Source organism: Erithacus rubecula (genome assembly GCF_903797595.1).
Source record: "Erithacus rubecula genome assembly, chromosome: 17".
Taxonomy (NCBI): domain Eukaryota; kingdom Metazoa; phylum Chordata; class Aves; order Passeriformes; family Muscicapidae; genus Erithacus; species Erithacus rubecula.
Genome location: NC_136669.1, coordinates 12,025,426 through 12,039,680, shown reverse-complemented (window position 1 = coordinate 12,039,680; position 14,255 = coordinate 12,025,426). Strand labels below are relative to the sequence as shown.

At 41.8% G+C, this 14,255-nt stretch overlaps 1 protein-coding gene across 24 annotated transcripts in view; it reads left to right on the top strand.

Moving 5' to 3' along the window:
- The window catches only part of RBFOX1 (RNA binding fox-1 homolog 1), a 1,017,140-nt gene that overhangs the window by 423,481 nt on the left and 579,404 nt on the right, over positions 1-14,255 (top strand). Inside the window, exon 1 of one of the 24 annotated variants that reach the window (XM_079320749.1) lies at positions 5,822-6,084. The exons of 20 other annotated variants lie outside the window; for them this stretch is intronic. In XM_079320749.1, coding sequence (XP_079176875.1) covers positions 5,899-6,084 — 186 coding nt within the window. In that variant the 5' untranslated portion in view covers positions 5,822-5,898. Of the gene's footprint in view, positions 1-5,821; positions 6,085-14,255 lie in introns of those variants that run through there. 3 more of the 24 variants (XM_079320740.1, XM_079320778.1, XM_079320776.1) reach the window with 3 other exon arrangements.

Genomic DNA, 14,255 nt, shown 5'->3' with positions numbered 1-14,255 from the left:
CCACAGCTGGCAGGCAGGGCTGTTTGCCAGAGCTGATCTCCTGCCTGTCTGTCTGTCTGTCTGTCTGTGATGGGTCCAGCAGGCAGTGCTGCTCTGAGCAGTCACAGCAGCCCCAGGCCACCCTGGGCTCAGGGTTTGGCACAGCTGGGGTGGCACTGCAGCCAGGGCTGCTGCTGGGCACAGGTTCTGCCCTGGGAATCAAAATGTCCTGAGCTGGCAGGGACCCACAGCGTCACCCCCTGCCAGCCCCTGGCCCTGCACAGACACCCCAACAACCCCACCCTGTGCCTGAGCACTGTCCAAACTCTCTTGGAGCTCTGGCAGCCTCAGGGCTGTGCCCATTCCCTGGGGAGCCTGGGCAGTGCCAGCACCCTCTGGGGAAGAACCTTTCCCAAAATCCAGTCTGGCCCTTCCCTGGCACAGCTCCAGCTGTTCCCTGGTACCATTCCTGTCACAGGAAGCAGAGATTGGAGCTGCCCCTCCACTGCCCCATGGGGATGTTGAAGGCACAGTGAGATCCCTGCTCAGGCTCTTCCAGGCTGAGCAGACCAAGAGCCCCCAGCTGCTCCTCCTGGCTGCCTCTCCAGTCCCCTCCCCATCCTGTGGTCTTCTCTGGATGCTCTCTAATGCCTTCGTGTATTTTCTCTGCTGGTGCCCCCAACCACACCCAGAATTTGAGATGAGCATTAGGATTTTTCCCATTTTCCTCCTTGTATCGCTGGTCTGTCACAGGGCAGAGCAGAACATGGTGCCAGGCATGAAAGGAGTGTTAATCCCAGTCTTGAATTCTGAGGGATCAATCATATCTGAACATAAATGAATTTTAAAGAAACACTATACCCATGCAGTGAGCCAAGTCTGTGCCTCCCTGTGATAGCAGGCTTATATTTACTTAATTCTAGTATTAAATGAATGTAGGTGGCTGCTTTCATTTTACTTATTGTTTAAAATAGTTCTTATATTATGGTGAAGATCAATATGAAATGTCAGGTATTTCATTGTACTTACAAAAGATAATGCACCTTAGGCTCTGCACATTCTGCATTTATTGTTCCCTAGATGCCCTGGCATTAATTACATACTTCAGATTGCAAATGGCAGAGGATCTGAAGGGCACTGTGCTACATTTTCATTCTCATCATCTCTATTTTCTGAATTTAGACAGATTACAAAGCATTACTGAAGACTTGAGCAGTATTGAAGCCATTTTAAAAACAGCAATGACATATCAAGTGTATCAGATAGTCCAGTTCCTCGCTGTTTGTCAAAGGACAAGAAATATGAAGGGGAGGAAAATCTTGAACCAAAACCTGTTTGCATCAAGAGTCTGGAGAAATTATTTCTTGCACACTCCACTCAGTGGGTTCATTGCTGGTTTCCCTGCTCACTGAAATGTGCTGGGGCTGGTTCACTGGCACTCATCTCTCCTGTCTGGGTTTGCTTTGCTCTGCTGAGATCTGTTTATTCACTGCTGCTGGGGCTGGGGTGGGCTGGATCATTAGCTGACTGTTCAAGGTTAAACAACTTCTTTGAAATGGATTTTTATGAAACACCTTTTAAAGTTTTGAAAATACTTGGCATTGTTTTACCTAAAACTCTGAGATCTGAGTGCAGCCATCATTGTATTTTTATGATATTAAGATTTTGCTCTCTTTCCCTCTCTTGGAGTTGCAAAAACACTCCCATTAGTTTTAGTCCATTTCTGCTTTATTCATGTGCAAGAACAGCAAATGTCCTGAGCGTATCTGTGAAGTGCTTTACTTTCCAAGTACTTATGTAATTTGCTGGACACTAATGTTTAAATGTTTGCATAGTGAAAAAAAAAACTATTTGTACATTCAGCAATACCACAGTAGTGTTTTTCACTCCTTGTTCCGGTCAACCTTTTTTCTCTTAAGCATTAAGCAAATTCCATAGTGTAGTCATTCAATTTTTATAATAATTTTGACAGTGGAAATTAATTGTAGGATTAATCAAGATACATGTTCAATTACACATCCACACAGACCAAATTTCCTGTAGAAGGTTGTGATCAGTGTCAGCCAGTTTCTCTTTATTTGTGCTGGCTCTTTTTAAGGTTTTTATCCATGGCTTTAGTTTTTGGATATTGTCTTCACCAGTGTGGATCTTGAGAGTTTGTGTCAAGTCATCAAAGCACAGGGATATTGGTGTTCCAGTTTGGAGCAGCACCTGGAGCATCCCCTGCACCTCCCAAGGTCCAGGAGGAATTTTAGGTCATGCATCATTCCCATGAGCCACTCCAGGACACCAGCTTTAATACAATTAACCTTCCTGACCCTCCCTGTCAGGTTTTGCTTTTTAAAGTACCTGATTTTTCTGCTTAACATGTAGCAAACACTTCATTAGTCATTTTGGTCATGGTGTATTTGAAGGGATGGAAGTGGGGGAAACAAGCTCACAGTAGCTAAAGCCAAACCAGGGATATAGCACAGATGAAATTCAAGAAAAGGTAAATCCTAAGGGGAAGAGAGAACTATTTTTATTAGCAGTTTATCCCCCCTGATCTTGGGGAAGGGGAAGACTGTTATTGCCAAGCACTGAAGGAAGCTCTCTGTGCTCATCTTGGGCTGCAGAGGAAGCAGAGCAAAAATGGAATGTGAGAAGGGAGCTTGCAGTGACAGCCTCAAGCTGTAATACACTGTTTCAGACCCATTTTAAGGTGTTTAATATATATTTGCTGTCATGCATTTTTTTAAAAAGGAACTTGTCAATGTTTATTTCAGATGGGAAAAGAAGTACAGCAGATAGATGGTTAATGGTGACACTTGTAGCACGTGCTGTATGAGAGGAGGTAGCACATATTAAATGTTAGCTCTGGATGCAGATTGCTGGGGCTCACTCCTATGCCAAGCTGTTCCAGTTGGAGTGTTTGCAGGCAGGCACATGTAGACAAACCTCTCACTGTCTGATCCAGTGCCTGGATGGAATTCCTTAGGATGGAATTAGCAGCTGGCCAGAGGGATGGGGCAGGGCCAGTGAACTCTTCATGTCTTCACAGGGCTCACAGCTCCTCCTGATGGGTGTCAGAGATGAAAAGTTTGTGAACTCCACAAAGTCACAGCCTCTGACTGAGCACTGGTCACTGCTGGTTTGGGATTCGTGTAGATCAAGGCACTCAAATTAAATATTGGTCTCATCAGTTCCTGCATGGAAGAGGTTTCTGCAGCGCTGGGATGCTCAACTGCAAATAAAGGAGCAAGAGGATAAAAGGAATAGAAATAGGTATATTCCTTCCTCTTTGAAAACCCTCACAAAACATTGCTGAAGTTACGACCTGTTGGCAAAGCTGGGTTATTTTATAATTATTGCCCCTGTGTACCTCTCAACTGGACTCAGTAGAAGTTCACTAGGTAGAAGTAAAGTTGTGCTTGCTAGGCAAGCCAAAATCCAAAATACCAGCAGGGCTGAATGCAGAAAGAAAATTTTTAAAGAGAAAAATCTAAGAAATGAAGCTTCTACTTTTACTTTAGTGTTAGGACTATTATAGCTGTAAATCCAAATTCACTGCCATTACTCATCTCTCCAAGGTGCTGATTTTATAAAAGTGATGCTAGGGAAAAAAAAAAACCACCCAAAAGTGAATTAAAATCTAAATCTTAAGATATCACACAAGTGTTTGCTATTTATATTGTCCATCTGTCTATGGTGCCTGACAGATAATCAATATACTCTTACAAAAAAAAAAAAAAATCCTGTTGCTCTAGAGAAACACAGCACTGAGCCCAGCTAGAAGTTCCTGTAATACCCTGGCAGCTCTCTGTGCATAGCTGCATTTGTGGAGTGGTCTGAGAAATAAGGGCAGATGGATAATTTCTAATAACTGAATAGTCAAATAGTGGGATTGAAAGCAAGGAAAAAAAGCATCTGTGTCCTAAACTCCTTGTTCTTGGGCAAGGCTGCTTGGGGCTGCAAGGAGTGGGCAGTGCTGCTGCTCTCAGTTGCACTAACACTGATTTATTTGTGTTTTTGTGTGGGGGAAATGTTTGCATTTTGCTGCTGAGGTTTGGAAGGAATTCAGGTTTTCTTTCTTGGCGATCAGCAAGCTGTTGTGTGGAGCTGGATTATTATGGTTCCAGTTTCTCCCTCCTCGTGGGCCTTTCTGTGGAAATTTGGGGCTTTTCAGGGGGCTGGTTTCAGTGGGAGGTTGGTGCTGTCTTTTGGTGGAAAGAATGCCTAAACTCCAGCTCCTGCAGATGACTCATGGATCACAGCTAATCAGAGTCACAGTGGTTCTTCATACATCTGATTATCTATGTTTGTAGCAGGCTTATTTTCATTAGGGAAGCAAACTCTAAAGCTATAATAATCCAGTAAATTATTATGTGCAGTTGTATGGATGTGAGCTGAATTTTTTTACTTGGTATCAAAGAGAAATGGTCACTGCAATGAAACAAATTCTGCTTGTATTTGTGCAAGTCCATGAACAACTAAATATTTAAAATGAAACAATTTTTTCTCATTTACTTTTTAGGTTTTGCAGAATGCTATTTTTTGTCTGTTTTTCAGCTCATGATAAACTTCTGTGGTAGAATCTTCCAGCTGAATCTGAAAGGTTTTTGCAGGTCTTTGAAGTACGAGCCTTTATCTAGTTTGGAATGTGTGCCTCTTCTTAGCAAGTTAATATAATCTTACCTCCTGAGCCATTATGGGATAAAATGTTAAATAAATGCATGATTATTGCATTAAATCTGAGGGGAAAAATGGCCAGTTTGGAAATGAAATTTTTGTTATTGAGTGACTTTTCATGGTTTTGAGGGTTCAGCCAAAACAAAATTGAAATGGTTATAATGAAAAAACCTGCAGCACACAACTTCTATTTAGCCCTATTTAGTTCTCTTAGTGTGACACTTTTTATCTTCTTGAAGGTGAGTTTGAGAGTTAATTGTTGATTTTGTCAGTTTTATTAGTACACCAACATGATGAATTTTTCAACCTGCTGAAAGAATTATGAACAATTTGAATTTTCAGGAGTGCCATGTCTGTGTAGTTGATCTGCTTTGGCATTGTGGGGTCCAGAGCTGAGAGCAGCCCACCCTCAGGATTCTGCTGTTGTCTGCATGACCACCAATGCTGTGACTGCATGATCACTGCTTTAAACAGGGTAATAGTGAATAAAAGTGCTGGGGTACATTAAATATGGGTGTAAAAGCAGAGGGCAAGGAGATGCCTTGACTGGTGGTGGGAATAAATCCTGTTGATTTTGATGGTTTAGCTGGAATTGATACCAATCAATCATGCAGCCAGCAGAAACCCACAGGGCATCCAGAAGTTTCCTGTAGGCAGCTGGGTTTGCAGAGGGAGGTGTTTTTCCTTGCCAGGTGAGTCTGGTGGCTGTGCTGCAGGAGTCTCTGGTGTGCATCCCTCGTGCCCCTGGAGCTGCCCCTGGCAGGCTGCACAGACATGCCATGGGCAGCAGCCCCTGCTTTTATTCCTGTCATATTGGCACGCACAAAATGCCCAAAATATCTCATGCAAAACAATACAAAAACAAAAAAAAAACAATGTGCCTGGAATATTTAGTAGCTCATTTTGCAATTAGAAATTTGCTGGTCATCATCCTGCCCTGGGACAGATTTCAGAGTAGTGATTGAAGCCAGAATGGACGAGATGTTGTCTTTTAAAATCATCCTGTCAAATTATTTTAATTAATTGAAAGGGCAGCTCACACAATTTCAGAAAATACCGTTTGTGTCTTGTCCCACTGCTCCCAGATTTTGCAAAGGTGTTGCTGATGTCTCAAGGCAGGAGCTCCCAGAGCTGTGAGAGAGCAGCAGCTGCTGCACAAACACTCGGCTCTGCGTGAGAAACAGCGCTGAACTTGGTGGGAAGAGTGCTCTGAGCAGGTCCGGGTGATAAGCACTCCAGAATCAATATTTCATGTTATTCTACTATACAAATAGAACACTGATAGCAGCAGCACTACAAGAGGCTGGAAGCAAGTCAATGTCACAGGCAGTTGGCATTCAGGCTGCATGGCCAGCAGGCAGCTCCTGCAGCCCCTGCTGGGCTTTGGGCAGGGCTCCGTGTGATGGAGTGGCACAGCCATGCTCACAGCACCTCTGGGTAAGTCTTCCTAACCTTCTGCCCCCTTTACTGCAGCCACACTGGGAAATTTCTCTAGAAAGGCTGATGCTGATTTTTTTTATTTTTTTTAACCGAATCACTGTGTTGAAAGGATTGATTTTAATGCCCTGAAATCAAAATTTTGTTGCTGATCTTGAAACAGACAAATATTTTCCTCAGGGAATTAAGTCTGGTTTTGAATCGTATAATTTTTTCACAATAAGGACTCTGGAAATTCTCTGTAAGGAAGATCAGAGCTCTTTGGCATTTATATTTTTTAGTTAGAGGATGTTAGCAATGGGAAGACAGAATAATGAATTGCCAGGGAGGCAGGGAAGTTAGAGGAATATAACTGGTGCTTATGCCCATTATTGTTGCAGGTTTTTGACATTTAAAGTGGTTTGCAACCCTTCTCTTATCAGAGCTAATGCCAGACAATCAGTCACCCTGGCACAGCAGTTCTGAGCCTCACTGTTAGTAATGCTGCTGATAATTGATGTGCAGCAGCAGAATTTATAAATGAAATTAGCTCCCCAAAGTTTAAGTATGACTGTGATTGAAGCAGTAATGATAGAGTTCATGCAAGTACGTTTGCCATTTATCTGAATGTATCATTACTGACAGTGCTTTTTCGTTAGCATTTTGTTATCCTTATTCATGTCATTGTTATAATGTCCTCTCAGATACCTGCAAATTAAACTGACTTGTACTCAATGCTGATTCTTCCTGCCCACCCCTGCACCTCCTTCTCGGGAATTAATTTGTGAAACATTTGATTTTTAAGATCTCTGGGAGCATCTCCAACATAGCCAGAGGGAAGTGCTGTTCAAATAATTGGGGAACAGCTTTGGCTTTCTTGTCAGTGAAGGCTTTTCCATGCTTTATTTGTCAGGAAGACACAATATTAGCATTTAAATTCAAAATTCAAAAAGTTGGTTTTAGCTACAAATACAACTGAATAGAAACATAATTTTTAGCAAACCAGCAATGTTTCAGACTTTGGACTCAAAATCAAGAGAGCCCCACATCACCATGGATTTGATAATATCTTTAGCTAATCCTGGACAGTATTTTTAAAAAAAAATTATGAAAAATTACTGAAGGAGACACAATTTTGGTGAAGATTCCATGGTAATCTGAAAATAAAGTGATTAAACATAATTTGAGTAAAATAGATTCTGATTTTTTAAAAATCTTGTGTCTGTTTTCTGAATCTTCCAAACCAGAAATTGATTATCTCATTTTGTGATGGTTTTCTCTTGTTCCACTTGCTTCTGCATGTAGAGATTTTAAAGGGCTATAGGACAGAAGGTTTTTGGTATTAGTGAATATCAAAGAAATTGTTAGAAAAAGTTTCATCATCTCCATTCTGTATAGCAAAACCCCAGAAATTCTTTGCAAAGAGCCAAGGTTAGAACAGTTAAAATTACCTTGATCTGCTTTAAGGATAGATAAGTACAAATGGTTTGTTATTTTTCTTTTTGTTTTGTTTTCTTTTTGTTTTTTTGTTGTTGTTGTTGTTGTTGTTGTTGTTGTTGGTTGGGTTTATTGGTTATTGTTTTATTTTGTTTTCCTAGACCAATTTCTCTAATAAACCAGGATGAGATCTGAAAAGGTTATATTTGTATGTTTCTCATCACTGATTTTTTCTGATATTTCAGTAAAGGTGGGGAAAAAAATCAGACAATATGTATAAATTCATAGAAGTGCTTGTTTTTAGAAATCCATCCAATCCTCAGCACTGACTTAATTTTAGTTCTCAGAACTGTTTTGCTTTAATCCCTTTCCAGCCACGAATTAAACTGAAGAAAATATTTACAGTGCATCTACTGCATACCAAGGGAATGATCCACACTTTTTGGCCTGGCTGGTGACTTTTGTGGTTTTTACCTCATGAGGAGGCTGAAATGAATGAACACAAATGTGATTTCAGAAGGTTATGCCTGGTTTCAGTGGTGCTCATTTCAGTCTCTGCAGCAAAAGAACTGGAGGGCTTCCAGTTTATTCTCTTTTTTAGTATAGGAGCTGTCATCTTTGAGCATGTTCAGCAAATTTAGTATCATAAGAAGACAACAGGATCAAACAGGATCTCTCTTGCTCCAAACATTGTAGAATATCCTATAGACACATACGTGGTTCTGCCTTTTTGGCAATGTTTCAATACTGGGACCCAAAGAAAGTAAAGAAGCTGCAGCTTCTCAGATTTTAAATCTTTGCCTGTTTAGTAATTTGGGGGGATTTTTACCCAGGTTTCTTGTAGGAAGACAGTAGCATTTATTTCCTGGACACCTTTATTTGAAGTGTTCCTTTTAACAACACCTAATTTGTGACATCAGGTTTTGGTTGCTTCATTGAATGCAGTTTATTCTTCTAGTGGTTTATATTTAATTAGCAATGTACTAATTGATACACCAGACAAGTTCAGTGAAGTCAAGGACACAACCTCCCCAAGGTTTTGCCAGCCATCTAATTTATGTGAATTTCTTCCAAGTCATGACAGTGATGCTTTAATCCATTAAAACCCACATGGAAATTCAGGGACAGAGCACATTTCTGAGTTTCTGTGCGGTGAAGTGTAAAACTTTCAAATGGCAGTGTTTAATTATGAGACAGCCCAGTGCCTGTGCCATGGTGTGGGGATGGAAGAGTGGCACCAGTTCAGTGCTCTCTCTCCTTGTTGGTGCCAAACTGGTGAAAAGGGGCTCAGCCCCTGCCCAGGGCTCTCTGCTGTGCAGAGGTGTGAGGACACAGCCCACGTTGGAAGTTGTTGAAAGGATGGATCAGTGAATTGTTTTAGCTGTTCAGTTCTTGGTGGAGATTGGGCATTCATCATTGCGATGTCTGCATTTCCATCTCTAGAGACACTCCATTTAAAGTGAGGGGAGCAGGGATTTTGGAGGTTGACTTGGAGTAGCAGAGATCCAAGTGAGGTGAGGGTTGTTAAAGAGCTGTCTCTGGGTTTCCTCACGACAAGGTTGGGATCTGCAGGGTGTCACCACAATCTTACAGTCTCAGAAACCTTCCTGTCAACTTCTCAGAAGGCCAGAGTCCTGTCCTGCAGTTCTTGGGCAGGATCTGTGACCCCTCTTGACACAAATCTGGAAGTTGGGGAGTTAAGGTGAAGGACACCGCTTAAGGAATGTTCAGGAGCAGATTCAGAGAAGTCCATCTCTGCCACAGCTGGCTGCCAAGGGAGATGCTGAAAAGAAGGGACACTTCTGCTGAAATGTCAGCAAAGCTGGGGTTTAGCTTTGTGGTTGGTTTTTAAGGACAGTCTTTATTAACTCAGTCCATAAACTAGTTACCAAAATGGTAACAACAGTAGTTGTCTCTGCTGGTAGCAGGAAGGACTTTTCATAAAAGTTAATCTTCCCAGAGCAAACAAATTTTAATCTGTGGGTTCCATCATCTTCTGCTTTTTAATAGTATTGCTCTTTTAATATCACTTCTTTTCTAACAAGATCATACCCTGCTCCCTTAGGCCATGTTAAAAAGGTCAGTCACTGAGTGGTATTTTAATTTAAATAAAGAGTGAGAGACAGAGTGTTTTTGCTAGAATACTAAAAGATCACCTATTTAAATCTTCCTTTTAATGTCTGTTTAACTATCTTTCTTTGAGGCTTTTTCTATGACCTTCAACATAATTTAAACTTAATTTTTAATTCATTATTCATGCCATTAAATACTGAAACCCCTTTCTTGCTGCAGTTTATTTCTCTATTAAATGCATGTGTTATATTCGATTTGTTTGGTTCTGTAATGAATTCTGATGCACTGACATTTTAAAACAGAGTAGAGAAGAATGCTTATTTTGAGAGAGAAAAAACCTCAATGTGTAAATGTTGTATTACATCAACAACATTATTTAAGGTAAAATAAGGGGTGGGGGAAAGGCAGGTTGGACTTGGGGCCTCTACCTCGATAAATTCTGTGTGAATGCCACTGTCCTGGGCTGGGCTGGGCATGGGCTGCTCCAGGTGCTCCCAATTTCTGAAGTGTTTCAGCTTCACACAGCAATAACTGTGGCAGCTCCACTGACACCTGCTCTACATCATTGTTTTGGCTTTTCCATTTTTTTCTCACTTGGTAATTGAGTTTCATGGCTTGGTGCAGGAGATGGAATGAACTGCAGATAGTTATGTTATTATAGATTAGCCATAGTGATACTGGGGTTTGTAGAGACCTGATATGCTGCAGGAAAGCACCCAGAACTAATATCACTGAATAAAGGAAATAAATTAAGCCCTTAAAATGATGTATTTTCATTGCCAGGGAGCAGTTTTTTCCACCCCTCCTAGAGCTGATGGGCTGGTATCTCATTTGCTGTACCCAAGTAAGAGCTGCCCCCTTGCACAGCAGTGTGGAGAAGATACATAGATTCTCATCACTGCAAAACACATGCACGGTTATTTTTTTGCCGTCTGTCAGCATTCAGGTATTTTAATAATATAAAATACTTCTGTATCTTTTCTCACTTGATTCAATGGCCTTAAGCGTGGCACATTCACAAGCAATAGGGCAAATCAGGAAAAAATCCAGTGTTGTGTTCTATTGCTTCCCAGATTGTTTGTTTGACAGTCATTAGCAGTACAAGTTAATTGGAGAAACTTTTGAAGAGGGTACAATGCAGTGTAAAGGAAAAAAACCTTGCTTTCTTTGGCACCTTTTAAAGTTGTAAGAGTGAAGTGGCAGAGCTATAATATTTTACAGTAGTCCTTTAGGGAGTTTTTAAAGCAGGGGAGAAGAAAGAAAGAAAGCACTTCCCAAAAGTACAAAGTTTCCCTAAATTTGGGACAGTTCTGTAGGTGGCAGGAGCACGGATGCCACATGACCCAGGGGCAATGTTGGCACTGTCACAGTGACCTGCAAATCTCTGGATTCCCCTGCAGCTCCCTGAGCCAAGGGTGACACTGTGGCTCTGGATTCCCCTGCAGCTCCCTGAGCCAAGGGTGACACTGTGGCTCTGGATTCTCCTGGAGCTCCCTGAGCCATGGGTGACACAGTGGCTCTGGATTCCCCTGCAGCTCCCTGAGCCAAGGGTGACACTGTGGCTCTGGATTCTCCTGGAGCTCCCTGAGCCAAGGGTGACACTGTGGCTCTGGATTCCCCTGCAGTTCCCTGAGCCAAGGGTGACACTGTGGCTCTGGATTCTCCTGGAGCTCCCTGAGCCAAGGGTGACACTGTGGCTCTGGATTCCCCTGCAGCTCCCTGAGCCAAGGGTGACACTGTGGCTCTGGATTCCCCTGCAGCTCCCTGAGCCAAGGGTGACACTGTGGCTCTGGATTCTCCTGGAGCTCCCTGAGCCAAGGGTGACACTGTGGCTCTGGATTCTCCTGGAGCTCCCTGAGCCAAGGGTGACACTGTGGCTCTGGATTCTCCTGGAGCTCCCTGAGCCATGGGTGACACTGTGGTTCTGTGTCTGGCTCAGTGGCAAACCAGCCACTGCTGAGTCAGCAGTGTGTGCCTTCTTCCTTCTCTCCACTGTGGAGCACATCCAAGGAAATGCAATATCTCACCAGTGGTATATATATATATATATATATATGCAATATACATGATTTATACCTGATATAAATGCAATATCAGCTTCCAGTGAAGGGCAAGCCACAGCCCTCCCTGTGGCATTTGTTAAGAGAATTTCAGCTCATCACTGATGGTATTTTTCTGTGCCTAAGCACCACTCCCAGCCAGCCCAGTGGGCACTGTCAGCCTCTCCCAGTAACCCTGGGAGCCCAGCACTCCCCAGGGAGCCCTGCAGCTGGTGGCCCCTCTGCTGAACCAACTCCAGCATGGCCCTGCCATCCTCAGGCTGCCAGGGCAAATTAATGGGCTCCACAGCTGTCTTCAGTTAATGGAATCCATATATTCTGTCACCCCACAAGACCTCCCTGGAAATTACCTCCCCTTTCCTTGCCTTTTGAGAAGAGTTATTGTATGGGAGCTCAACTGGGATTAGGTGCTTTTATCCACAATATATCTATACATATCTTAATTTTCACCCCTCCTTTTTTTTTGTTTTTTTTTTTGTTCTTAATCCTCTCCTTCCTTTCCCACCTCCTCTTTCAACATCTGGAATGAAGGAGACAAATTGTGACAAGGTTAAATTTCTGTGCTGCTTGTTGAAACACTGCATTAGGACAGAATTTGAACAGTGTTAGTGAAATACCAGCTTTCTACTGTACCATTCTCAATTCTGTTTTGAAAAATACAGTAACAGATAGAATAATCTTTAAATTCTATCTTATAACAGATGGAATGTGTGTCTTGGACCATATGGCTGCTGATTTGGGCTGTTTGGGATATCCTGTTGCTTTTACCATATATGTTGTTGCTTTGGAACTTGCTGGTGTGATGTTGAAGCACATACATTTCAATTTTTCACAGGTTCTTAATTAAAAACAATTTAACTGTGAAATATAGCTAGATCTAGGGCTGCCTGAGTTTTGTGTCAAGCTTTATATTAAGTATATGCAGAGAAGCACTTAATTTGGTATGTAGACAGAAGATTAAAAAAAAAAAACCCCTTATTCTTATGTATATTTTGAGTGTTAATGTCATCAGTGTAAAAATATTTCTGTTAATTTTGCTGAATGATGCTATACATGTGCTTTTCTCAGTTTACACAAAAGTAATATTTGTGGAAAGCTTAAGATAAAAATTATCTTTCAGTTTGTCAGAGAAATGAGCCTCCTGTTTCCATTCCAAGAAACCAAGATGGATAATCAGGAACTTGTGAAGGGGCCCATATTAAATTAATTCTTCACAAAATTTTTACATGTTGATGAGCTGAGGTCTTATTTAAAAAATGTGATTATGTTAAGATAGCAGTGTTGTCTTTCCAAGATCCAGAAGTTGTGTGATGAATGACCTCTCTTGGGATTCTCAGCAGAGAATTTTGGAGTGGGAGTGATTTTAGACCCTCTGCTCTGATTTGGGACCTTTTGCAATGCAGCTCCTTTATGTGCAGCAGCTCTCTGTCACTGTTTGGGCTCTGCAGCAGGACAAGGAAAAGAGCAGATCCTGGGGATGTTTTCCCTACAGAATTGTGCCACGTTTAGCTGTAACCAAAGCTCTGTGCTGAGCTCAGCTCCAGCCAGCCCAGGCTGTGCAGGGTGAGCTTGCTCAGAGTGATTATTGCATCTCTTTATCCATCTCCTGGAGCAAGAACCCTCACTGGGGCCCTTCTGAGCCCACGCTGATGAGTTCAAAATACCACCTCTCCATGGTATTAAATATGTACCTTTTTTCTTGTTTAATTAATTGAGCCTCTCTACTGTGGCTTTTCCTCCAATTGAGTCTTTTCTCATCCTTGTGTGAGGTCTTGCTTTGGTATGATACACTCAAACCAATCAGAGGTGCAGAATTTTCCTGAATAATAGTCCTGATTTAGACTAGATTAATTTAAATTTTCATTGGGGTAATGCTGTTTGAAAACAACAGTCTTTTGAGTCCGTTCTGTCAAATTTAAAATCAGTAATTTAAACAAAAGCAAAACACCTTTAAAAAAGGTAAATCCACTTACAATCCATTTAGAAGTGTGTGGTACACTGCACACTTCAGCATTTGTCCAACATGAACAATTTTTTTCCAGCATGAGCCTGTCTTTAACTGAGATGGAAAGTCAGTATCATTCTTTTTGTCTCTAAGTGCTTTATTAAAAGTATATATTTCATGTGAGCCTTTGCACCTACAGAAACTTTTCTTCCCTAGATGGATTGAAATGGTCCACACATGGATATAGAAGCTATTATTTTCCCAGCAGGATGTTAAACTGCTCATCAACTCTTGCAGAGCCAAAACACTTATGAAAACCATGCAGGTGAAGGAGCTGCAGCTCTAATAACCACGGGTCAGCGCTTCAGCCAGGAAATCTTCCCCCCCTTCAAAGAAGTTTTGCTCCCAAGACCTGAACACTTTATGCTGCAGAGAGCTGTTTTACTGAGGGCTGGAAACCATCAAAAAAGGCTCAGCATTTTTGATGAAGCAGACACAGATTCTGCCTGCATCACAAAGCTGCTGTCCAGGTAGGATCTGGCTGCTGCTTTCTAGCTTTATTTTGCAGTTAAGCCATTTTGGATACACCCCTACACCCTCCTGCTCTGACTTAGACCCCATTAGTGGGATTTGAAAGGCAGAAAGAGGAAATCTGATCGTTCAATATTAAAATACAT